We start from the raw sequence: 22717 nt of genomic DNA, 5'->3' as shown, positions 1-22717 counted from the left end.
AAGAAATATGAACGGCGCTGTCGGCGAGCCCCGGCGCCCCGGAGCCGGAGCCCACGCCCCCCGGACCCCGGCCCAGCAGCCCGCGGCCGCGCGCCCCGACTGGCCGGCCCCCCGCGCGTCCCCTCCCCCGTCGCCCGCCCTCCCGCCCCTCCTCCCGCCCCTCCCCCACCCTCCCGCCGCGGTGCCGGCGCGCGTCCCCGCCCCCAGCTCCGCCCGCGCCCCGCCCTCCCGCGCCCTCCCCTCCCCCAGCTCCCCGCGCCTCCTCCCTCCTCCCTCTCGCTCACACACACCCCCGCCTGGGCCTCCTCTCTCCGGCTCCATTTTCTCCGCCGCCGGGGGCCGGGGTCTCCTGTGGGGGGCCCAGCCGGTACCCCAGGTCTCCCTTCAGCGCCGGGGTGAACCCCCGGGGGAGCCAGGAGACGGGGAGACGGGCGGGGGTCGGGGCGGAGGGAGCAGCGGCCCCGCCGAGTTTGGGGGGAAGTAACCAGGCGGGGGAGGGGCGGGATAGGGAGGGGGCCTCAGGGCCCCCCCCACTATGGACGAGCGGCTGCTGGGGCCGCCCCCTCCAGGCGGGGGCCGGGGGGGCCTGGGGCTGGTGGGTGGGGAGCCTGGGGGCCCTGGCGAGCCTCCGGGTGGCGGAGACCCCGGTGGGGGTGGCGGGGGGGTCCCGGGAGGCCGAGGGAAGCAAGACATCGGGGACATTCTGCAGCAGATCATGACCATCACGGACCAGAGCCTGGACGAGGCCCAGGCCAAGTGAGTGCCCCCGCCCCGCCACCCCACACAGCAGCCCCTTCACAAGCTCGGTCTCTGGAACCCCCAACTCCAGGATCCCACACCTCTCCTCTCCCTGCTCCCGGAACCCCCAGATAAGTGACTCCTCTCCTTCACCCCCAGGCCCTGAAACCTTAAAGAGGGGAACCCCAGGTGGTCTCACCCCCCTCTCCTAACCTCTCACTGACCCCCCAGTCCCCGGAACCACCTTCCCTCTCCAGAGCCCCCTTCTGGCTCCTCCCCCGACTCTCCACTCAGCCCACCCCCTCCTCTGCAGACCTGGGGACCTCCACACCCCTCCCCAGAGTTCCTACCTCTCCTCCACCAGGCCCAGCCTCCCTGCGTCCTCACCCGCCTTCACCCCTGCTCAGCCCGGGACCCTCCACACACATCTCTGCGGATCCCTCCACTTTAGCTCGGCACCCCTAACCCCTCTGGCACCTCAAATTCTGACTCTTCTCCCAGTCTCCATCTCTCTTCTTTTGAAATCGACCTAGTCACCTTCATATCTGCAGTCACCCCAAACTCCCCCTCTGCACCCTTCCAGACCGTCTCCCCCAGCCGCCCACGGGGCCTTCCGCCTGCTGCCTCCACCCTCCCTCTGTGCGGGGCCAAGCAGCTTCCCCACCCCCATGTCACCCCAGCCCCACTTTCTGCCTGCCTCCTGTTCCAGGCTCCCTCTCGCCCTCATGGTGCCCCGCACGTTTCTGTAGCTAAACTTTTCTCTCCCGTTTCCTCCCAAGGAAACACGCCCTGAACTGCCACCGCATGAAGCCAGCGCTCTTCAGCGTCCTGTGTGAGATCAAGGAGAAGACCGGTACGTGGGGTCCCTGCTCACCACGCACTCGGGCCAGGAGTTTGACAACACGGAGCCCTGAGGAGCGTGGGGGCCAGGGAGGTGTCCAGGGGCACTGGGGCGGGAACCAGAGAAACTGGGGTCTCAGGAGGGCAGAGAGCTGGGTGTGGGGTCCTCGGGTCCCTAAGTCCCTCGCTCGTGCCAGGCCTCAGCATCCGGGGCTCCCAGGAGGAGGAGCCCGTGGACCCCCAGCTTATGCGCCTGGACAACATGCTTCTGGCAGAAGGTGTGGCTGGGCCTGAGAAAGGGGGGGGCTCAGCGGCAGCAGCTGCAGCCGCAGCAGCTTCCGGGGGCGGCGTGTCCCCTGACAACTCCATCGAACACTCGGACTATCGCAGCAAACTGGCCCAGATCCGCCACATCTACCACTCGGAGCTGGAGAAGTACGAGCAGGTGAGGCGAGGACGCGGGAGTGGGTGGCGGGAGCTTCCTCGGGGGGACCCCAAGGCCAAAGGGCACCTCACAGCCCACCGGCCCCCGCCGCAGGCATGTAACGAGTTCACGACCCACGTCATGAACCTGCTGAGGGAGCAGAGCCGCACGCGGCCCGTGGCACCCAAGGAGATGGAGCGGATGGTGAGCATCATCCACCGCAAGTTCAGCGCCATCCAGATGCAGCTCAAGCAGAGCACCTGCGAGGCCGTCATGATCCTGCGCTCCCGGTTCCTGGACGCCAGGTGGGGCCCGGGGCCCAGGCTGCACACGGGACCCCCGGGGCCCCGGCGCCCGCAGCACGGAGACCTGCGGCCCGGCAGTCCTCAGCGCCCCTCTCCCTCCTCTGCAGACGGAAACGCCGGAACTTCAGCAAACAGGCCACCGAGGTCCTAAACGAGTATTTCTATTCCCACCTGAGTAACCCGTATCCCAGCGAGGAGGCCAAGGAGGAGCTCGCCAAGAAGTGCGGCATCACCGTCTCCCAGGTACCGGGCGGAGGCCCGGCAGGAAGCGCTCCGGCCGTTGACAGGGTCCCAGAGGGGAGGCCTCCAGCTGACCCTCCTTCTGCCCAACACCCCAGGTCTCCAACTGGTTTGGCAACAAGCGGATTCGCTATAAGAAAAATATCGGAAAGTTTCAAGAGGAGGCAAACATCTACGCCGTCAAGACCGCCGTGTCCGTCACCCAGGGGGGCCACAGCCGCACCAGCTCCCCGACACCCCCTTCCTCCGCAGGTGGAGCCCTCGGCCGGCCGGCCGGCTGCTTCGCACGCTTCCTGCTTTTGTTCCCACTTCCTATCTAGGCAGGATCCTGGGCACGGGGGGCCTTTGGGGGTAACAGAGACCAAGCTGAGGTGGGTGGGGATGTCAGGGGACAGAGGCCACTCCAGCAAGTTACGTCTTGCTCTCTTCCCGCCAGCGCGGGAGGCCCGGAGCGGAGCCTTGATGCCGCGGCGGTGCCCACAGCTAGTTCAGAGGGCTTGTTGGAAACGGGGTGTCTCCTGTCTGCCACACCGGCTGTTACCGTCCCTAATTCCTTCTCTGCTCCCCCAAGGCTCTGGCGGCTCTTTCAATCTCTCAGGATCCGGAGACATGTTTCTGGGGATGCCCGGGCTCAACGGAGACTCCTACTCTGCCTCCCAGGTCAGACGCCCTCTCCCCTGAGCAGGGTTCCCCACCCTCGGGTTCCCTCCCTTCCGCACACAGACGGCTTCTGAGGCCCTCACGGTCTGGCGCACCTTCCTTCGCCGCCACAGGTGGAATCCCTCCGACACTCGATGGGCCCCGGCGGCTACGGCGATAACCTCGGCGCAGGCCAGATGTACAGCCCTCGGGAAATGAGGGTGAGTGGAGCCCTGCAGCCCTCCCCCCCTCCCAGGACCAGTGCCCTTCCCCGGCAGCACTGCCCCCACTCTAGGTTTCAGAGCCTCACCCCAACTGTCTTTTCTCCAGGCAAACGGCGGCTGGCAGGAGGCTGTGACCCCGTCCTCAGTGACGTCCCCAACAGAGGGACCAGGGAGCGTTCATTCTGACACTTCCAACTGATTCCCCCTCGGGGCCACGGGCTGGGGGCTCACGAGGTGACGACTGAGGACAAAGGCATCCGGAGGACAAGCCCCAGACACAGGAGAAGCACAAGATGGAGAAGGGCAAATGGGGTTGCCCTACCCCAGCCGACTCGGTGCTGGGGCTGCTGACTACATGGCAAGGAGAAGGGGGTCCCCTAAGGGGAAGGCGGGGTCTGTTTTCCCTTCTTTTCAATCTTTTTCTCTCCCCATTTCTTACACAGAAACACACCCAGAATCCTGTCTTTCAGATCCTCTCTCTCTCTCTCACAGACACATACACAACTATTGTTTCTCTCACAGACACACATATGACTATTCTGTTTCTCGGTCATACAAACATACACAACTATTCTCTCTCTCTCTGTTCACCCATTCTCCCTCCCCCACTCCTTATCTGCTCTGGGATCTGTGGAGACGCCAGCCTTGCCCTACCTACCAGAGATGCCAAAAATGGGGACACAACTTCTGGACCGATGACCTGGCCACGCCCCGGGCCTCCCACCCCTCCCCCTCCAGACGGCTTTATTACCTCATATGCAGCTCATCTTAAACCAATAGAATTGCTCGGTGAACGAGAGTGTCTGACTCAGATATCTACCTCGGAGGGAGTTTCTGCTACTTTAGGGAATTGGGAATTGTTAACTGGGTTTGGGGGTTGAACCTTTTTTTTTTTTTTTTAGGGAAGAAAAAATGCCTGGGATCCATCTGTATTTTGGGGGTGTTTTGTTGGTGGTGGTTCTTAATTTTTAATTGAGTTTGGGGAAGTAGATGTTTTATACATTGATTTCTTTTTTTTACCTTAATTACCGGCTTTCCCATATGAGGGGTGACAGCAAAAGGGGTCATGATAAGAGAAAGGGGAACAAGGGGACCGGAGAAGAGGCCCGGCTGGCTCGTCCACAGGAGGACCTTTAGCTGGGCCCCAAGCCCGCCTCCTCTCCCTTCGGTGTCCTCCTCTGCCGTACAGGCCCAGGGGCTCTGCCGGCCGCCAGCTCCCGCTGCACTTGGTGTGGAGGCAGGGGCTGGGGGCTGGCCTGTGCTCCCCCTCTCAGCCCGTGGGCAGGGCTGGGCACAGCTGTTTGGAGGCAGTGCCACCTTCCCCTGTGACACGTCTTTTTTAACTATGCAGGTTGGAGGGGAGAAGGGGGAAGGGTTATTGTGAAATAAGTATGAGTTGGGGTGCCTGTGTATGTATCTCCCTCAATTTCCCCAGAAATGAGGTATCTTTGTCCTCAGTCCAAAATCATGTGGGTGGGGAGAGGCGAGAGGCTGCAAAAAGCCAGGTCCAGAGGGAAGTCAAGTCACTGCTGCCCCATCCTTGGCCCTGAACCCCTCCAACAGCGTCAGGATTTCACAGACTGTGACCTTGGGGAACCCCTCCCGTCAAAGACCCGGCAAGACTGTGGGCAGGCTGGGGCTGATGGGGGGCGGGAGGCACGGCACGGGCGTGGGCAGTTCTCTCCTCACTTGTAAACTTATAGTTTCGCAAAAAAAAAAAAAAGCAGTTTTAAATAAAGAAATTTTCCCCCTGGGTTTAGTTGAGAATTATTTTCAAAAACATAAGAAACCCCAGGAAGAAAACACTTTTCTCTTCATAAACGCCCAGAAGGATTTCCCGGAGTCCACCAGCCTTGCCCTCAGCACCCAGGCCCCATGTTTCAGCCGGGCCTCGCCCGTGGGAAAACGGCCTGGCCTGAACCGGTTGGCCTGGCAACCTTGTGTCCGCAGATGGGCTCCAGTGGCCCACAGGTAGCCCTCAGCAAACTGATGGTCAGGTTGGGGGCCCTAAGGGCCCGAGAGACCCCAGAAGATGCACTCCCCACCCCCACAGTGTGGCAGTGCCAGGGGTGGGGTGATCACCGTTCTAGCATCTGAAGGACTCTTATCCGAGAGTCACGAATTCCTAGCATTCCCTGTGCCAGGACAGGACCGGGAGATGGGGGCAGGGGAGAGGGTACAAGCCCCACCTAGGGCAGTGGCCACAGCAGTGAGAGGCAGACAGAGCCAGGAGCCCGGACAGGAGGCAGGATGGCGGCAGGGGCAATGGCTGGAGCCTGGGTGCTGGTCCTCAGTCTGTGGGGTGAGCCACTGCCCCCACCCGTGGAAGGCACTCGCCCCCTCCCAGATCTTCCCTGGACCCTCACGCTCCTCCAGCTCCCTTGCCCACCCTGTGCCAGGTCTGTCAGCCCGCCTCCCTCCAGCCCCTCCACCTTGCTGCTGTCTCCCAGGGGCAGGGGCAGTGGCAGGCTGTCAAAACGTCACAGCCCCGATCGGGAAGCCGCTGGTGCTCAACTGTAAGGGTGCTCCCAGGAAACCACCCCAGCAGCTGGAATGGAAACTGGTAAGTGGGGCTCCTGGCATAGCCTCCCCAGCTCCATGCCTCAGGAGCCCTTTCCCAAAGGACTTGCGCTATTCAGGCCTCTCCTCTGCCCGCAGCACACAGGCAGGACAGAAGCCTGGAAGGTCCTGTCTCCCCAGGGAAGCCCCTGGGACAGCGTGGCTCGAGTCCTCCCCAACGGCTCCCTCCTCCTGCCCGCTGTGGGGATCCCGGATGAGGGGATTTTCCGGTGCCGGGCAATGAGCCGGAAAGGAAAGGAGATCAAGTCCAACTACCAAGTCCGAGTCTACCGTAAGGGTTCCGGGGCCCTCCCCAAGGCCCCCCTCTCCTTTCAGGAAGAGCCTTCAACCCCAGCCCTTGCTCCTCTGGCTGGCCCTGGTGGTGGGAGAATCTTCAAAGCCCCAGCTTTTGATCGGAATTCTCCCTCCTTCAGAGATCCCCGGGAAGCCGGAGATTGTTGATCCCGCCTCTGAGCTCCAGGCTGGTGTCCCCAATAAGGTAGTGGGAGAAAAGGGGAGGAGAGTGAGAACAGGAGGGGGCTGGGTACGTGTGTATGGTGTCTTACTTTCAAAGGTGATGAGGTCACTCTTTCCCCAGGTGGGGACATGTGTGTCTGAGGGGGGCTACCCTGCAGGGACTCTTAGCTGGCACTTAGATGGGAAACCCCTGATACCTGATGGCAAAGGTGAGTCCGTTTCCCCTCCTAGCTGCCTTTTCCTGATCCCTCCCCCGCACACCGTGGGACACCCCGCCTTCTCCCTCCACCTTAGGCGTGTCGGTGAAGGAAGAGAGCAGGAGACACCCTGAGACAGGGCTTTTCACACTCCAGTCAGAGCTGACGGTGACCCCAGCGCAGGGGGGAGCGCCCCACTCCACCTTCTCCTGTAGCTTCAGCCCTGGCCGTCCCCGGCGCAGAGCCCTGCACACAGCCCCCATCCGGCTCAGCGTCCAGGGCCAGCCCAGAGGTGGGTGAGTACCTTCTGAAAGTCTGGCCACGGGCCCACACAGCGGTGTAACTCTCCCTCCTGCCCCCCAGCCTCGGAGCCTGTGCCTCCAGAGGTCCAACTGGTGGTGGAGCCGGAAGGCGGAGCAGTAGCTCCTGGTGGCACTGTGACCCTGACCTGTGAAGCCTCCACCCAGCCGCCTCCTCAAATCCACTGGGTCAAGGACGTGAGTGACCTGGGGAGGGGCTGGGAGGTAGAGAGGGGCATAATTGGCAACTGGGAGGGCAGGGAGCTCATGGAGAGGCAGGCAAGGAGCTGGGGAAGACGGGGTAGCTGAGGATGTGGACCAAGTCAGGAGATGGGATGTGTGGACTTGGGTTGTAATAGCGTCCTGTCCCTTCCCCCACCCAGGGCACCCCCCTGGCCCTTCCCCCCAGCCCAGTGCTGCTCCTCCCTGAGGTAGGGCCTCAAGATCAAGGAACCTACAGCTGTGTGGCCACCCACCCCAGCCATGGGCCCCAGGAGAGCCGGGCTGTCAGCATCAGCCTCATCGGTGAGACCTCTCCCCACACCCCAGGGGCTGTGCAGGCTCGTCACCTCCTCCATTCTGGCACTGTCCCCAAGAGCCACCCACTCCACCCTCAGTTCACCCACTCCCAGGCCTCAGCTACCCGCCCCCCCAAATCCTACCAAGCCCAGCCTGTCCCCTCCCCACTCGGAGCTAAAAAAAGGAAACACTCCCACTAGACAGACCCCTCCCACCTGCCGCCTTCCTTTCTGACTGGCTCTGACTTTGTCTTCCAGAAACAGGCGAGGAGGGGCCTACTGCAGGTGAGGGGCTGGAGCAGGTCAGAGAGGAAGACTGACCCCCATGTGCGTGGGGGGATGGCCAACAAGAAAGGAATGGTGGGGCTGGGCCCTCACCCTCCCATTTCCCTACAGGCTCTGTGGGAGGGCCTGGGCTGGGAACTATAGCCCTGGCCCTGGGGATCCTGGGAGGCCTGGGGGCAGCCGCCCTGCTCATTGGGGTCATCGTGTGGCAAAGGCGCCGTCGCCGAGGAGAGGAGAGGTGAGTGGAGGAAGCTGGACACCTGGTCTTGGGCTCCCAGGCAGCAGGAGAGGCGTGGGGACGTGCAAGGCCATGTGCAGAACGCTCCCACGCCCGCTCCCCAGGAAGGCCCCAGAAAACCAGGCGGAGGAGGAGGAGGAGCGTGCAGAGCTCAATCAGTCCCAGGAGCCCGATGCAGCCGAGAGCAGTGCAGGGGGGCCTTGAGGGGCCCCTGGCCACCCCATCCCTCAGCTCCCTTTTCTTTTCCCCACACTGTTTTGGCCCCAGACCATTTCTCCCTTGTATAACCTCTACTCACCTCGCCTAACGTCCTTTCACCACCGAGCCTTCCACAAACAGTGATGAGTAAACACCTGACATAACCTTGCTCCCTTTGCTCTTGTGTGTGTGTGTGTGTGTGTGTGTGTGAGAGAGAGAGAGAGAGAGAGAGAGAGAGAGAGAGAGAGAGAGAGAGCGAGCGCGCGACACCCTCACTCCCTACAGCCCTGAGAACGTCCCCACACCACACCAACGCTCACTCACAGTGGGGTTGTTCCGCCCGGGAAGGAAGGGGAGGAAGGACAAAGGTGGGCAGAGTTCCCATCAATACATCTCCGCTTGTTTATTGAGTGTGTGACAGAGGAGTCAGTGAGAAGGGAGCATCTAGTCAGAACCCACAGTAGGTCCTGGGGAGAGAAATTAAATTAAATCCAGGGAGAAGTCAGGGAGAGTCAGAGGGAGCCCTGCCCACCTTTCAAAACCAAATCAAGAAACGGGGGGACGCACAGGATGAGGAGAGCGGAGAAACAGACCTTCTCTTCAGTCCCCGCCTCTCCCAGCGCTGGAGGGGCGCTGCGGGGGGTGCGGGGGAGAGCGGGGTCAGAGGCTGCTTCTCCCGTCCCGGTCCGGCCTGTGGTCCTGCGCAGACGCACTCCTCCCACGCCCGCCTGGGGAGTGGCCAACAGAAGTGGAGGGGCTGGGCGAGGGCCCAGGAGTGAGGCAGGGTCAGCAGGGACCCCCAATACTGATTCTCCTCTGGCTGGAGGCGGGCAGAAAGGAGACACGGCTCAAATACTGAGCAGCCAGAAAAAGAAGAAAATGGCGAGAAACAGGAAGAGGGAGTCCTGCCAGCTGGAGGCCGGGTGACCCTGTCCCAGATCCACACCTGGAGGAGAAAGGGAAGCTGTGGCAGAAGCACCCACTCTGGGGCCAGGAGGGGCTGGAGGGGATTCGGGGGCTCCCTGGCAGGGGCTGAGGGATGGCCCTTACCTGCACCCCGGCGGAACGGCTCGTGGGCATTGAAGACGGTGGTGAAAAATCCAAAGGGAAAGGCACCCACACCGAACGAGAAGTGAAAGGCCCCGGGATCGCCGAATGGCTGGAAGCCCTACGGAGGCAGAGGAAGTCAGGGTGGGCTGCGTGAGGCTTTGGCAAGGAAGGAACACCATCACAGACTCACCCCTCTGCTCTCCGGAGCTGGTCGCTGGCCCTGGGGGCGGGGTGGCGTTTTCAATCTGAGGAAGAAGAGCGGGACAGCAACAGGAAATGTCTCTCCACTTCCACACCCCCTCGCAGGGAGGAAGTCTCCCACCTTCCCTCAGCACCCTCCTCTCTCACCTGGGATCCTGGGGCTTCTGGCTCCCTCGCCCATAAAGGGGGACCACCTTTTCTCTGCTGATCCCAGCTTTACACACTGGGCACTCCTGCCGCTCTGGCCGTGTCTCCAGCCACTGGGGGGAAAAACGAAGTGGTTTCCAGTATACAGCAGGTCCTCCAGCTCCTCAGACCTCCCCATTTCCCGCTTCATCTCTTCTGAGTACGCACCTGATGAAGACAGGGCCAACTGGATGGGGGGAAAAAAAAGGTCAAACTAGCTACAGGAAAGAGACACAGACCCGACCTCCGAGTCCCATCTCACCCCCAATTCCTAGGGATCACCAGCTGTTTCTTTTCATACTGTCTGCCACCTCTCCCACGCCCACCAACTTGGCCTTCCTGCTTTTCTAATCTTCCAACACAAAGTTTCATCCATCCTCAAAATGCTTAACCCTCTCCCCCCCCCACACACACGCTCATCCCCTCCCTTCTCCTTTTGACTTAATTTTCAATTATTTTCAACTACCCCTTTCCAGATCTCCTCTTTCAGCCCCAGCCCCATCCTTGCCCCACACCCATCACTCCCAAACCAAACCTAATTAGCACCACCCGCCCCGGCTCCTTTTCCTCTCTTCCAGGCACATGAAGTCCCTATTGCCACAATCCTCCCACCTCTTACGGCTGTCCCTCCAAGTGCCCTTGTCCCCAGGACATACCACCCCGCCCCTGACATAGCTCACCTGAATGTGGTCCCACATTCCCTAGGTCTCCCCCACTCAACTAATGCCTCTCCTACCCGTTGGGTCTAATGCGTTTCCACCTGCATAGCTAAGCCCCCTCTCTTATCGGGGGTAAGGTGGCTCGGGTCTCCCCTATACAGATGTGCGCCGTACACCCTCGCCCCGTTTCTCCAAAACACACCACACGCTCCCGCTCCTAGCTCCTGCGCCTCTGCTTTTCAGTCTGGTCGTACAGACGAGCCCCTCCCACCCACACGTATCCAGAAAGACGTACGCCCCCTCCTCCGGGCTCACCTATGGGGATGTGCCCTCCGATTATCCGTACGCTTCGTGATCCCCCGCCCCCAGCCTGCCCCGTATGGAGGTGAGCCCCACTCCTCTCGCCCGCTTCCCGGTTCTCACCAGTACAGGTGGCCACACATACTGATCACAGCTTCCCGAGCCGTCTCCAGACATATATTACATTCGAAGGTCGCGCCCGCCCCGCCCCGCTCGCAGTTTGGCCCTTCGGGGCCCCCATCCTCCTCCTCCGCTGCTGCCATGGCCCGTTCGGTTTCGCCCCCACGAACCCCTAAGTCCCCGCAAACACACAAATACAAGCCCCAACAAACAAGAAACCGCCTCCCGCTCACGATCATTGGGGAGGCCTCAAGGTTTCTTAATCACGATTGGCCTGAGTGCCTGCCAATCACACAGGATGCAACATAAAGGATTGGTCCGGAGGCGGGGAGGAAGAGGTTTGCGCGGCCCTGCCCTTGCCCTATGACGATTGGCTCAAGCAGTCGCCGTCGCTGGCGTGCTCTGCCATTCGCCCGCCGCCGGGCCAAGGGAAGCTTTATTCGTGTGGGTAGCTGCCAGTCATATGCAAAGGCCAGAAGCAATTGGTTCGGGGCTGCCCTTGCTTTCCTTTACTTCCTCTTTCTCAGAAGGTCCGCATTCCTATTGGACTTTGGACAGTATGACTCCAAAGCAAGTGACTGGCTGGACTCGACGGAAACTGGTGGTTAGGAAGTGCGCGTGCGCAGCAGGCGGCGGGAAGGGGTGGACCAATCCCGTGAGCTCTGAGCTTTCTCTGGGCCCCACCCTGCACCTCTATCTCGTCGTCATGGTGACTGCTCTACAATTGGCTGGGTTCGGGTTCAAAGGATTCGGCTCAGCCTCCTCCGAGTCCTCAGGTTGAGGCATCTCTCGCCCGATTGGCCCGTTTCCTTAGCCCCTAATTGGCCGAGATCGGAAGAGACGGCGAAGAGCTCAGGAAAAAGGGCAAAACGAGGGTCGCAGGGTTCAAAATGGCTCCGGCCTCCTTCGGTGACGTAGGGAACAAAACTCGGGGCCGCCCCTCCCTCTCAGTGAAGAACGGGGAACCGGCCTTAGCCCGACGCCGGGATGGTGCGAGCCTCGACCTGCGGCGCTGGTGTTAACCGCCTCCCGCGGCTGGACTCGGCCCGCCTGTAGGTGCTTACGGAGCAGAGCTGCACCAAAGAGACCCTTTCTAAAGGGGCCGGTGGAAGAGCCGGCCTCGACCCCGTTTTAAACCTCCGCAGCGAAAACGCCCAGCCCCACACCTGGCGAGTGGCTGCGGGGCAAGGCCCGCCCCGCCCTCCGTGTAGGATGCCCCGGGAGCCGGGGCCCTCCCGGCGGGACCCCGGGCCGGGCACGCTGCTTCCGAGCGGGGCCTTTGTTCCGCAGTCAGTGACCCTCGCGGTGGCCCGAGGAGCAGGTGTAGGTGACTCCAGGGCCAGTGCCTGGACCTCGTCCTCAGGGCGTGTGGACTCGCGCTCGGCGAAGGCGGGGCGGGCGGGCATCTGATAAATGCAGGGGAGGCGACGGTCAGGAGTTGTGCAGGGTTAGGGAAAGGTTGCCGAAAAGAAGCGGTGGAGACCAAGGAAGCAGCAGTGATAGGATGATCCTGGTAAAGGGATTATGGGGACACGGGCTGGGCACAGGACTTCAACATTGAGGAGGCACGCCTGTCCCAGAGGAAATCAGCACCCCTCCCCCAAAGCAGCCCTAATGCCCAATTTCCATTTTAAGAATAGGTGCACCCAGATTCTATGCTGGGGAGAGGGGTTGTCCCGGCTTGGGTCCGGAGACGGGTAGGAAGGCACTGGAAAAAGTGCTGGATTGCAGAGCCTGGAAAGACGGGCAGGGAGAGGGCCTGCGAGGACCCTTCCCCTTAAAGAGGAGCGAGGCGGGGGGAGGGGGAGCGGGGCGCTGGGGGGGGGGGGGCAGTGCGGGGACAAAGGGAGAGACCCCGCTGGGGGCTGGGGGGAGGTGAGCGAGGTGGATGGAGCCCTGGAGGGACAGGGGTGAAGGGCTCGGTGCTTGGCCTCTAGCAGACGCCCCGTAAATATTTGGGATTGAATGGGGACAAGAAAGGGGGCTCAGAGGAGAGGCGGGAACCGACTGCAGACACGGGCGGTGAGGAGGAAGGAGGAAGCCGAGGGGAAGTGAGAGGAGAGCCGGCGATGGGGAGGCGCCGCGAGCGCAGCCTGCGGGCACAGAGCTGGAAGGCGGTCGGCGGAGGACCGGGATGCTGCTGCGGCCCGGCCCGGCCCGCCAGCGAGAGCCGACTGGTCGGCGCGGCGGAGACGCCTGGGTGCCTGGGAGGCGATTGGCAAAACAGGCCGCCCATCACCGCCCCCCACTTCCTGACCAGCCCCGGAAGCCAGCAGGCGTCGGGGGTGGGGGGATAGCGGCAGCGGCAGCCCAGCCCTCAGAGACAGCAGGAAGGGTGGGAGGGAGCTGGGGGACAGCCCCCGCCGTTCCTACCGCCATGGGCCCTGCCGCCCACTCTCGCCTCCCCTCCATCGGCCGGGGCTAGGACACCCCCAAGCCCTGTCGCCCCCTTGGCACCGACACCCCGAACGAGGCAGAGACACAGCCACCCGCCACCACCGCTGCCGCAGCCTGGCCGGGGAGGGGGCCAGCCCCCCAGGCTCCCCTCCCCACTGAGGTGGGGGCAGGAAAGGGACGGGAGGGGGTGGGGGAGAGGGTGGGTCTGGGAGGGCGGGCTGGGGAGAGGGTTTCTGGGGAAGGGAGAGGGGCCCTGAGGGGAGGAAGGATGGAGGAGGGAGCACTGGAGACCCTGCGCGTTGTGGGAAGGGTGTGGACAGCGAGTCCTGGGGGGGGAACCCCTGCGCTCCCCAAGCCCAATTCCTCTCTTGCCCTTTGGCCCCACCGGATTCTTGGAGGGCTGGGGCTGGAGGAGGCCCCGCGCTGTGGCCTCCCTCCGCAGCAGAATCCGCTTCCTAGGAATGCCCTCGGACTGGTCTGCCCATCCAGGCGCAGGGCCCCTGTTCCCGGGCCTTCCGCGCGGCTCCCCTCACGGACACGGGTGTTTTCTGACCCGTGTACCCTGGACATAGTGGCTTGTGTGCAGCTAGGTTGTCCTATGCTATCCACGGGCTGTGAAGAAGTGCTGTTGTTTCCCATCAGAATTGCCCATTCTCATCTTACATCCATGTCTCACGTCTAGTCTCGACATGTTCAGGTGTGTGAGTTTTCATACACATATTGCATCTATTATTGGCTTCATGTTTCTTGCACATAAACTTTGGCATGTAGAGATTATACCTTGTTTTGGGGGGCTCACGTGTTCCATCCATGTTCCCTTCATATGCAGCGGTCTTCACGTGTGGGATCCATGGCTTACCTGATTAGCACACGCTCCTTTCATAATCCGGTTGGCCTCTTTGCTGTGTATATTTTCCCAGTCAGGGTTCACTCTACACATATGTGTGCTCCTTCACATGATATGCTGATGTGACATGTCCAACATGCTTATGGTTACACATACTATTAATTATTTCTTAATTTTATTGGCATTATGTTTTGGGAGTCAAGTGCTCATTAACCCATTCGGCGCTCTATTGTGTTTATAAATCCTGGATGTTTCTGCTCCAGAGAGGATCACGTAATATTACTAGTACATATTAGAGCGGGTAACGGGGCCTCCATCTCCCCAAAGAACCATGTCCAGGTGCCTTGCCTTGCTGACTTCTCTGGCCTGTGTCTTCCTGCACGGGGTCTCTCCGGGGCTGTGCGGTGGGTCCGTGGAGCTCAGTGCCTGCCTGGGTCAGCCCCACTGTGCACATATCTGCCCCCGCGCTGCACTGTTGGCATGTATTTCGTGGTAGCAGCATCTTTCCCGTGGCATGTGAATCCCCATTCTGGATGTTCTCTTGTGTGTGTGATGGTATGTGCCATCTTGATTGTTGCCGCTCTGCTTTCATTGTGGCCGTGCGTCACGTGGCTTGGTGTGCTCACTGCTTTCTCGGTGACTTCTTTTCATAGCGAACATCCTCGAGAGGGTAGCTAGCTTACTCAGGCCTATGGTTGTGTGGGTCTGTATGCAGCCTTATGGTGTGTTCGGTAAATGTTAATCCTCCTCCTGCCCCGCGCATTGGGGATGAGACAGAGTCCCTGTCCTCAAGCTGCTTCCAGACTAGAGAGGGAAACAGAAATGCAGTGAGCAGTTATACTCAGTGGTGTCAAGGTCAGTGGTTCCCAAACTCACCTGGAAGGCCTGTTAAAGCACAGATTAATGGGCCCAACACCCAGGATTTCTGACCCAGGAGATCTGGGGTGAAGTCCAAGAAGTTGCATCTCCACACTTTGAGAACCGGTGACTGAGATCCAAGTGTAAAGAGAAGTCAGGCCTAGCAGGCTTCCGAAAGACCTCCAAAGTGTCCACTGAGCCGAGTGAGGCAGGTGAGGGGTGGAAGGGCGTTCCGGCCGGAAGGAACAGCATGTTCCAGGCACAGAGGCCTGAAAGGCCCTGGTGGGTCTGAGGAACTGAAGTAAATCAGCTTGAGGAAAAGGCATTTGTGGGCATGTGGCCAAAGAAGTAAGCAGAAGTCAGCTTGTCAAGAAGGGCCTTTAGGCAAGACAGGAAAATGCCCAGATTTGCGTTACAGAAGGATCTCTGGTTGCCCCGTGGAAGAGGGTTGAAGAGGGAGAGTTAGGAGCCTGTTGCAAAAGCCCAGATGAGAGACACTGGTCCACACGTGCAGGGCCGTGGGAGGGGGCTCTGCAGCCGGCCGTCTGCTTTCCTCCACTCCCGTTGCCTTCGCTCTGGGCGATGGGCTGGCCTTTGAGCACAGCCCTTCCTGTCATTGGAAGGGAATGTCTCGGGCCTTGATCGGATTTCCCTGAACACCGTTTTTGCGAATTGGGACCCTGCCCCCAGCAGGGGGACAGCAGAGTGGAGGAAGAAGGAAGAGCCTAGAAGGCAGGTTCTGGGCGCCCGTCCGTCTTCCTCTTCCAGGGAAGGTGGCGTGATGTCCCTTTTACTCTGCCCTCTTTTCACCCCTTCCCCTTGTCCCTGCCTGGCAGACTGCTGGCAGTGCCGCTGGAAGGGAGGGGAGGAGCGGTGGGATTCGTTGGCCTGTCTGTGGAGGTAGGATTGATGGATGTGGGGACTCCTGGCTTGTCCATGGCTTTATCTGGAAGGGGAGGCCGCGTGGGTGGAGAGGGATATTCTAGGTATGCGTTCCCAATCCTTCATCTGTCACTGGATAGGATCGTAAACGTGTGTGTGAGTGCCCGTCCGTCTTGTGTGTCTGTTGCCTGCGTGACAGCGCCTTCATTCTTGTCAGCCAGCCCTGAGAATGTCTGTGGGTGTTGGTGACTCTCGCTGTGTCTGCTGTGTGCACCGAGGCAATACGCAGACAGATGGCAGGGGGCCTGCGGGGTGAGGGGCACAGGCCGCTTAGGTTGAAGCTAGGAAGTGCCTCTCAGGTGCTATGTTACCTCAGGTAAGTTACTGAACTTTCCTACAAAATGTAAACTTTGTGGTTTAACGTAGTGTATAGTATATGTAAACCAGCCCTGTCTAACACGAATATAATGCATGCCACATATGTAATCTTTAATTTTTCTTTTTAATCTTCACCCGAGGATATTTTTTCCATTTATTTTTTTAGAGAGAGTGGAGGGGAAGGGAAGGGGGAGGAGGAGAGAGAGAGAGAGAGGAGAGAGAGAGAGAGAGAAACATCAATGTGAGAGAGACACATCGATTGGTTGCCTCCTGTACATGCTCCAACCGGAGATCAAGCCTCCAACCAAGGCACGTGCCCCTGACCGGAAATCGAACTCATGACCCTTTGGTCCATGGGCCGGCGCTCTAACCACTGAGCAACCAGCCAGGGCTGTAATTTTTAATTTTTTGGTAGCTACATTGAAAAAGGTAAAAAGTAACAGGGTGAAATTAATTTTAATATATTCTATTGAACACAAAAGTTTGTAATTGCACAATATAATCAATGTAAAAGGTTATTAAGGGATATTTTACATTCTGTTTTACATTCGAAGTTTTTGAGATCTGATGTGCATTTTACATTTCCAGGACGTCTCAGTCTGGACTGGGCCACATTGCACGTGCTCAGTAGCCGTAGGTGGCTGGTGGCTGCTGGGTTGGACAGCGCAGGTGTAGGCCCTTGGAAGACCCTTACCAGCCACTAGTGTTAGCTCTCCTGTTACTGTCCTTTTAGTCTTACATCTGCCTCAGTGGGTACACATGTCCCATCTCCCTTTTGCATCTGAAGATATCTGGGCCTTCAGAGAGAGGGGTGGGAGACCAGTCCTGAGCTCCCACTGCCCGCTGCTAGCGGCTTCCTGAATGGTTTCGACGGGAGCCCTGGCCCCATCCTGTCTCCTGCCTTCTGCACCTCACCCGCCCCGCCCCCTCCAGGAATCAGGCCCCCTGTCCCTTGCCCCAATCCCGCAGGTGACCAGAATGGACCTGTGGCCGGGGGCATGGACGGTGCTGCTGCTGCTCTTCCTGCTGCTGCTCTTGCTGCTGCCCACCCTGTGGTTCTGCAGCCCCAGTGCCAAGTACTTCTTCAAGATGGCCTTCTACAACGGCTGGATCCTCTTCCTGGCTGTGCTCGCCATCCCCGTGTGTGCCGTGCGAGGGCGCAATGTCGAGAACATGAAGTGAGGGCCAAGGGGTGCTGGGTGGTGAGGGAGCCTAAGGGTCGGAGGTGAGCCGTGCCTGGGGGGGACATGGGTGTGCAGGAGAGACTGAAAGAGTCCGGGGACAGGAAGGGGAGGATTGCAAAGATGCCGGGAAAGCGGGGAGCTGAAGCATGCGGGTGGACGTCAGTGGATCCCCTGGAACCGCCTGCCGTGACACCCCATAGGATCTTGCGTCTGATGCTGCTCCACATCAAGTACCTGTACGGGATCCGCGTGGAGGTCCGAGGGGCTCACCACTTCCCTCCCTCACAGCCCTACGTCGTGGTCTCCAACCATCAGAGCTCCCTCGACCTGCTTGGTGAGGCCCTCCTAGAGTACACCTCCCAGCCATGCCCTCCCTCTTCCTCTTGGAACTCTCCCCAGAATCTTCTCTCGGACGCGCTCACCTGCCCCTCAGCTGGGACGTGGCTGTCTTTCCCTCATAAGCAGGGTGGTAGGCCTTCAGTCACCCTTCCCTCCACTTGGGTGTTCCCTAGCCCTGCCCCCCCCCCCCCCCCCCCCCCCGTCTCCCTCTTCCTTTATATCCAGGCCTTAGTAGCATAGTGATGACCTGGGTGACGGGGCCACCTCCGCCCTGATGCTCACCCCCCCTCCCCTGCCCCAGGGATGATGGAGGTCCTGCCCGGCCGATGTGTGCCCATCGCCAAGCGGGAGCTGCTTTGGGCTGGCTCTGCCGGGCTGGCCTGCTGGCTGGCTGGAGTCATCTTCATCGACCGCAAGCGCACCGGGGATGCCATCAGTGTCATGTCCGAGGTCGCCCAGACCCTGCTCACCCAGGACGTGAGTCACCCTGGGACGAGGGGGATGGCGCATATGGAGTAGAACAGTTGTAAATAAACTGATAGGTAGGGCCAAGGGGCCACAACCATGTTGCGACCCCTGCATAGACGCGTCTTTCCTCCCAGGTGCGGGTCTGGGTTTTCCCTGAGGGCACAAGAAACCACAATGGCTCCATGCTGCCCTTCAAACGCGGCGCCTTCCACCTGGCAGTGCAGGCCCAGGTGATGACTGCCTCCCTCTGCTGCCGACCCCGCCGCCCCTTCCGCTCTGGCGGAGCATGTCCGGGCCTCCGAAGGGAGTCAGGGCTGATGGCTTTTCCCTCCCCAGGTTCCCATCGTCCCCATCGTCATGTCCTCCTATCAAGACTTCTACTGCAAAAAGGAGCGCCGCTTCACGTCGGGTGAGGCTCTGAGCAGACCTGGGGGGGACCGGAAAGGTCATGGCAGAGGCTGGAGGGACGTCCCCACGGGGCACTGAGTGTCAGAGCTGCGAAATGTCCACAGATCACCTGCCAGGAAGTGTTTGTGGAGCACCGCCGTAAGGGGCCGTTCCTGTCAAGCAGGAAAGAGGCCTGTGTTCGGGTGGCTGGGACAGACGGGGGGCTGGGAGGTGTGGCATCTGGACAGACGGGGGGCTGGGAGGTGCGGCGTCTGGACTGGTCTGAGGAAGGCTTTGTGCAGGGGGCCTCACGGAACAGGCGGCATCTGGCAGGGAGAAGAGCCCTACACGGTTGAGGAGAGGGGTAGCAGGAGAGCCCAGAACCTGGGCCCAGCCGCGGGCCAAGGCGGGGCAGACGGGCCCTGACTGCTCTCCCCCCCCCCCGCCCCCCCGCCAGGGCGCTGTCAGGTCCGGGTGCTGCCCCCAGTGCCCACAGAAGGGCTGACACCAGATGACGTCCCAGCTCTGGCCGACAGAGTCCGGCATTCCATGCTCACCATTTTCCGGGAAATCTCCACTGATGGCAGGGGCGGTGGCGACTACCTGAAGAAACCTGGAGTCGGCGAGGCCCGGCTCTGAGCTCCCCTCCACCCCCCCCACCTGCCAGCCCGTGGGCTCTGAAGCAGGACCAAGCCCTCTTCCTCGTCCCCCCCTCCCTGCTCAGTCTCCTCTTCGGAGTCCAGCTTCTGAAGTGAATGTCTGCCCCTCCCCAGCTCCCCCATGGACTCCTTGCCTCGGTGCAGCCTCCACTCTGACCCCACCCACCTCCTGTGCCCTGAGTCCTGGGACAGTGCCTCCCCCTCATCTCCAGTGCTCAGCCCACACACAGCGGGAGCACTCCATCCTGCCCAGTGGGCCGCCTTCCTTCGTGGTCTCTCCCTCTCCCCGACATTGGCCAGTGGACTCATCCATTCCGTGGAACAAATCCCCCGCCTCCACGCCCGTGGATTCAGTGGACTCATCCGTTTGCGAGGAGGACTCCATGCTGGGCCTGGAAGCTGGTGCCTGGAACACCTCCCAGGCTCCTCCTGGGAACACTCCTCAGCAACGTCACCCTCCCTCCGGTGGAGCCTCCGTCAGGGGGCTGGACTCTTCTCACTCCGAGGTCTCATTCCTGCCCGTGCCCAGGTGCCCAGGACTGAGCACACTCCCGGATGCCAGTTTGGTCTTCACATTTCTGCTCCCCCTGTTCCTGTGCCGGCCCCACCACCCCCTCAGCCCTGGGTCCATTCTGGAGAGACATGGGGAAGCGCACCGCAGGGCTGCACTCGGGCTCCCGCCGGGGAAGCGCTGACCCCTGGCTGGAGGGGATGGGAGGGCTTTTATTTATTTCTCTTTCTTTTGAGGTTTCCCCCTTTGAGCCAGTTTTCATTTCCTCCCTGTGGCATTAGCCTCCCTGCCTCCCATCCCGGACCTGTGCCCACAACAGGGAGGGGCTGGGAGCAAAGGAGAGGGTGGGACTCCGTTTTTCATGGTTGGTTTTTATTAATTATCTGGATAACAGCAAGGAACCAAGAATAAAGACAGAGCGATCTGGACGCTAGCTGCCTTTGTTAAGTTGAAGCAGTTCCCACCCGGAGGGAGTCGGCCAAGACGTCGCTCCTTAGTGGCAGGTGACCTCATCTGCAGGTCCCCAGCTGGCGAGTCCCAGAGGATGAGTGGGTCCAGCTTCTGTGTAAATTGGGGGCAGGGCTCTGCAGAGGGTCCTCATTGCCGCCCCTTGAGGCCTGGGCTCAGGCTATTGTCCTCACAGGAGCCTGGTTAATGACAGGAGACAGGAGACCTGTGGTCTGTCACCCAACCACAGTGAGCCGCCGGCGGGAAGGCGTGGGGCGAGTGAGGGGGGGCAGCTGGGGGAAGAGGACTCACAGGCGCCCAGCCTCTCCTCCAGCAGCAGCACCTGGTCGCTGAGAGATTCTATCCTGTCGCCCCGGCCCCACAGCTCTGCCACCTGCTCCGGCCGCAGGTCTTCGGGGGGCACAGGCAGCACCGCTCGGACCCAGGCCCCGGCCTGCCCAGCCCACTGCAAAGGAAGAGCCGCCTCGGCGGTTGGGGTGGGCGCGCCCAGCCCCGCGGGCGGGCGCGGCCCCAGGGCCCAGCTCACCTGCTCCAGCCGCTCGAGGCGCCCTCGCAGCTCACGGATCTCTCGCCTCAGGGCGCGCTCATCCGGCTCCGCTTCCCGAACTGGCACAGAGGAGAGCGTGACCTCGGCCCCGCCGCCGCCGCCCCGCGGCCCGCGCTCCCGCCGCTCACCCGCCACGCTGAGGGCGCTGGCGCTGGTCGGAGGCTCCGGGGACCCCTCCAGGCAGGTGCGCCCGTCCGGGCCCAGCACCAGGCCGTGGGGGCAGCCGCAGGAGAAGCTGCCTGCCGTGTTCCGGCAACGGTGCGAGCAGAGGGCCACGCTAGTCCGGCATTCATCCACGTCTAGTGACGGAGAGAGGAGGGGCTGAGCGGGGCGGGCGGGCGCCGGGGGCTGGGAGGGCGCGGCGCTCCGGAGGCGGCCATCCGACTCACCCACGTGGCAGTGCTTCCCACCCCAGCCGGGGGCGCACTCGCACCGGTCCGGCCGGACGCAGGCGCCTCCGTTCAGGCAGGGTTTGGCGCAGACGGCTGGGGGCGCAGGAAGGGCGGTTTGGAACGGGCCCGCGGGCTCCCCGCCCCGAGGCCCAGGAAGAGCCAGCCTCACCTTCCTCACAGGCGAGCGCCCCCGGATGCCGCTTCTTCCATCCCTGGCAGCACACGGCGTGCGTCTGCCGCACCTCCCTCCGCACCTCCCGCCATGCCACGCGGTACGTGGTCCTGGAGCACAGTGCCCGGCTCTGGACCCCGACACAGGGGTCCTGGTCGGGGTTCTTGGGGTTCCTCTTGAAAGACCCCGGGACCCACGCTCCCCATCCCTCACCTGTAGGTGCTGCAGAGGCGCCTTCCCGGGCACAGGGTCAGGTAGGGCTTATACACGGGCTGGCTGTAGGACTCGTTGTAACGGAGCGGGACCACCAGCGTCTGCTTGGAGCAGACCCCCTGGCTGCACCCACGCGGGGGAAGGTGGGAGGCGTTGAGTGGGCCAGGCCCTGGGGAGTCCTCCAGGCTCCCCGAGGCCCAGGCCTCCCTTCAGCTGACAGCCTCGCCCCCATTCTGAACTTCATTGGCCCCTCCTGTGAAGCCCCACCCAGGTTTCCTGACCGTCTCCCCTGCCCCTGCCCTGCCCCCTCGTTGTCACCTCTCTTTGAGGGATCCACCCTTGGACCCTTGGCCTGACACCAGGAGGAGGAGTGAGAGTCCGCTTAGGAGAGCGCACAGCTCAGCCCTGGACCCCATGACGCTCCTGACTCCAGACTGCCGCCTGCAGGAAGGAGAGGTGAAGGACGGCCTTCCCGCCCCGCTCCCTTCTCCAGCTCCCGCCCCGCCCGAGCGGCCTGCGGTGCCCTCGAAGGGTGACACGTTCATTCGTGTACACTTGCACCAGTCACCAGGATCGCGGCACGGGGGCGTGCTTACCTACCAGCACCCTTCCTGTAGCACCAGACAGGCTGCCACCTGCACCCGCCTCCCCTCTGCACACACACTGCCCTGCCCTTCATGACCCTCTGATCTCTAACATGCCCTCTTCCACCGTAATCTCCCTACCTTCACAACCTGAGGTATTCACCACACCCCTCCCTCCCTCCACACAAACTCCACACTGCAAACACATGCCTACTCCCCTCACACCCCACACCATGCCATCACATACACCCCTCACCCAGACAGCACCCCAACTCACACTCACTCCAAGGCTCTGAATGACCCCACTTTCCCCATCGCCATTCCATGCCCACCTGCCTTTCCCTCTCTCTGGGAGAGTCAGGCCCACCAGCCTCAGCAGCAGCAGCTCGACTGGTGGGCAGGCTGGGCTGCTGAGAGGAGGGGCTGGGCCAGAGCCCTCCCATTCCTGCCCCCTCCCACAGGCTCCCCCTAGAGCTCCAGCTTGGCGTGCTCAGTGGGCTCCAAGTCTCACCACTTTCCCCACCCCGGCACAGGGCCCCCTAGAAGTATCCTCCCAACTTCCTGAGGCCCCTTCTTTCTGGACCCCCCAAATCAGCAGGCTACTTGCTATATAACACTACCAGTACCCTTGGTCCTAGCCTCCCCCTTAAACCCAACACAGACCGGGGGAGAACTGGGGGGCAGGGAAAGGGCTGGCAAAGAACACAGTGGGGTCAGGTCATGGGAGAAGAGGC

At 61.5% G+C, this 22717-nt stretch overlaps 5 protein-coding genes across 12 annotated transcripts; 3 read left to right on the top strand and 2 right to left on the bottom strand.

Annotated features, from left to right (window-relative positions):
• Nucleotides 1–535: 535 nt before the first annotated feature.
• On the top strand, nt 536–4307 carry PBX2 (PBX homeobox 2). The gene is made up of 9 exons (XM_008157316.3): nt 536–756; nt 1518–1591; nt 1776–2023; nt 2117–2307; nt 2415–2550; nt 2646–2799; nt 3119–3207; nt 3321–3407; nt 3517–4307. Exons 1-9 carry the CDS (start codon nt 536–538, stop codon nt 3607–3609), a joined length of 1293 nt encoding a protein of 430 aa, XP_008155538.1. The 3' UTR covers nt 3610–4307.
• Nucleotides 4308–5645: 1338 nt separating this feature from the next.
• On the top strand, nt 5646–8350 carry AGER (advanced glycosylation end-product specific receptor). 2 transcript variants are annotated; one of them, XM_008157319.3, is made up of 11 exons: nt 5646–5712; nt 5867–5973; nt 6069–6261; nt 6404–6468; nt 6568–6655; nt 6741–6935; nt 7007–7140; nt 7326–7467; nt 7719–7745; nt 7857–7983; nt 8088–8350. In XM_008157319.3, exons 1-11 carry the CDS (start codon nt 5661–5663, stop codon nt 8185–8187), a joined length of 1230 nt encoding a protein of 409 aa, XP_008155541.2. In that variant the 5' UTR covers nt 5646–5660; the 3' UTR covers nt 8188–8350. The 2 variants fall into 2 exon arrangements, with proteins under 2 accessions (XP_008155541.2, XP_054578613.1); XM_054722638.1 differs by lacking the exons at nt 7857–7983; nt 8088–8350 and having other exon boundaries at nt 5661–5712; nt 6404–6492; nt 6544–6655; nt 7719–7780.
• Nucleotides 8351–8559: 209 nt separating this feature from the next.
• On the bottom strand, nt 8560–10916 carry RNF5 (ring finger protein 5). 2 transcript variants are annotated; one of them, XM_008157321.3, is made up of 6 exons: nt 10701–10916; nt 9787–9805; nt 9580–9692; nt 9422–9476; nt 9232–9349; nt 8560–9127 (listed from the first exon to the last, which is right to left on the bottom strand). In XM_008157321.3, exons 1-6 carry the CDS (start codon nt 10838–10840, stop codon nt 9030–9032), a joined length of 543 nt encoding a protein of 180 aa, XP_008155543.2. In that variant the 5' UTR covers nt 10841–10916; the 3' UTR covers nt 8560–9029. The 2 variants fall into 2 exon arrangements, with proteins under 2 accessions (XP_008155543.2, XP_054578624.1); XM_054722649.1 differs by lacking the exon at nt 9787–9805 and having other exon boundaries at nt 10701–10766.
• A 174-nt stretch (nt 10917–11090) lies between these two features.
• Nucleotides 11091–20035, top strand: AGPAT1 (1-acylglycerol-3-phosphate O-acyltransferase 1). Of its 6 annotated transcripts, XM_054722645.1 has the most exons (8): nt 13665–13791; nt 15636–16057; nt 17029–17237; nt 17444–17577; nt 17884–18059; nt 18185–18280; nt 18387–18459; nt 18895–20035. In XM_054722645.1, exons 2-8 carry the CDS (start codon nt 16046–16048, stop codon nt 19074–19076), a joined length of 882 nt encoding a protein of 293 aa, XP_054578620.1. In that variant the 5' UTR covers nt 13665–13791; nt 15636–16045; the 3' UTR covers nt 19077–20035. The 6 variants fall into 6 exon arrangements, with proteins under 6 accessions (XP_054578622.1, XP_027989570.1, XP_008155544.1 ...); XM_054722647.1 differs by lacking the exons at nt 13665–13791; nt 15636–16057 and adding an exon at nt 11091–11749; XM_028133769.2 differs by lacking the exons at nt 13665–13791; nt 15636–16057 and adding an exon at nt 12129–12210.
• EGFL8 (EGF like domain multiple 8) lies at nt 20030–22298 on the bottom strand. The gene is made up of 8 exons (XM_054722307.1): nt 22267–22298; nt 21400–21522; nt 21184–21296; nt 21012–21107; nt 20751–20921; nt 20602–20681; nt 20367–20520; nt 20030–20254 (listed from the first exon to the last, which is right to left on the bottom strand). Exons 1-8 carry the CDS (start codon nt 22296–22298, stop codon nt 20205–20207), a joined length of 819 nt encoding a protein of 272 aa, XP_054578282.1. The 3' UTR covers nt 20030–20204.
• Between the last annotated feature and the right edge of the window lie 419 nt (nt 22299–22717).

The sequence above is a fragment of the Eptesicus fuscus genome, chromosome 10 (genome assembly GCF_027574615.1).
Source record: "Eptesicus fuscus isolate TK198812 chromosome 10, DD_ASM_mEF_20220401, whole genome shotgun sequence".
In the NCBI taxonomy this organism is placed as follows: domain Eukaryota; kingdom Metazoa; phylum Chordata; class Mammalia; order Chiroptera; family Vespertilionidae; genus Eptesicus; species Eptesicus fuscus.
Note: the sequence above shows the minus strand (reverse complement) of the source record. Positions and strands in the feature narration are given on the sequence as shown.

Coding starts and splice junctions, on each gene's coding strand:
- PBX2 (XM_008157316.3), top strand. CDS start 536: ATGGACGAGCGGCTGCTGGGGCCGCCCCCTCCAGGCGGGGGCCGGGGG. Junction 2,024..2,116: donor AGCTGGAGAAGTACGAGCAG/GTGAGGCGAGGA, acceptor CCCCCGCCGCAG/GCATGTAACGAGTTCACGAC. Junction 3,408..3,516: donor ACAGCCCTCGGGAAATGAGG/GTGAGTGGAGCC, acceptor TCTTTTCTCCAG/GCAAACGGCGGCTGGCAGGA.
- AGER (XM_008157319.3), top strand. CDS start 5,661: ATGGCGGCAGGGGCAATGGCTGGAGCCTGGGTGCTGGTCCTCAGTCTG. Junction 5,713..5,866: donor GCTGGTCCTCAGTCTGTGGG/GTGAGCCACTGC, acceptor TCCCAGGGGCAG/GGGCAGTGGCAGGCTGTCAA. Junction 7,468..7,718: donor TGTCAGCATCAGCCTCATCG/GTGAGACCTCTC, acceptor TTTGTCTTCCAG/AAACAGGCGAGGAGGGGCCT.
- RNF5 (XM_008157321.3), bottom strand. CDS start 10,840: ATGGCAGCAGCGGAGGAGGAGGATGGGGGCCCCGAAGGGCCAAACTGC. Junction 9,477..9,579: donor CAGAAGCCCCAGGATCCCAG/GTGAGAGAGGAG, acceptor CTTCTTCCTCAG/ATTGAAAACGCCACCCCGCC. Junction 9,128..9,231: donor GCCGTTCCGCCGGGGTGCAG/GTAAGGGCCATC, acceptor TTTCTCCTCCAG/GTGTGGATCTGGGACAGGGT.
- AGPAT1 (XM_054722645.1), top strand. Junction 17,238..17,443: donor CGCAATGTCGAGAACATGAA/GTGAGGGCCAAG, acceptor GACACCCCATAG/GATCTTGCGTCTGATGCTGC. Junction 18,060..18,184: donor AGACCCTGCTCACCCAGGAC/GTGAGTCACCCT, acceptor CTTTCCTCCCAG/GTGCGGGTCTGGGTTTTCCC.
- EGFL8 (XM_054722307.1), bottom strand. CDS start 22,298: ATGGGGAAAGTGGGGTCATTCAGAGCCTTGGA. Junction 20,682..20,750: donor CAGCGCCCTCAGCGTGGCGG/GTGAGCGGCGGG, acceptor CCTCTGTGCCAG/TTCGGGAAGCGGAGCCGGAT. Junction 20,521..20,601: donor GCCTCGAGCGGCTGGAGCAG/GTGAGCTGGGCC, acceptor CTTCCTTTGCAG/TGGGCTGGGCAGGCCGGGGC.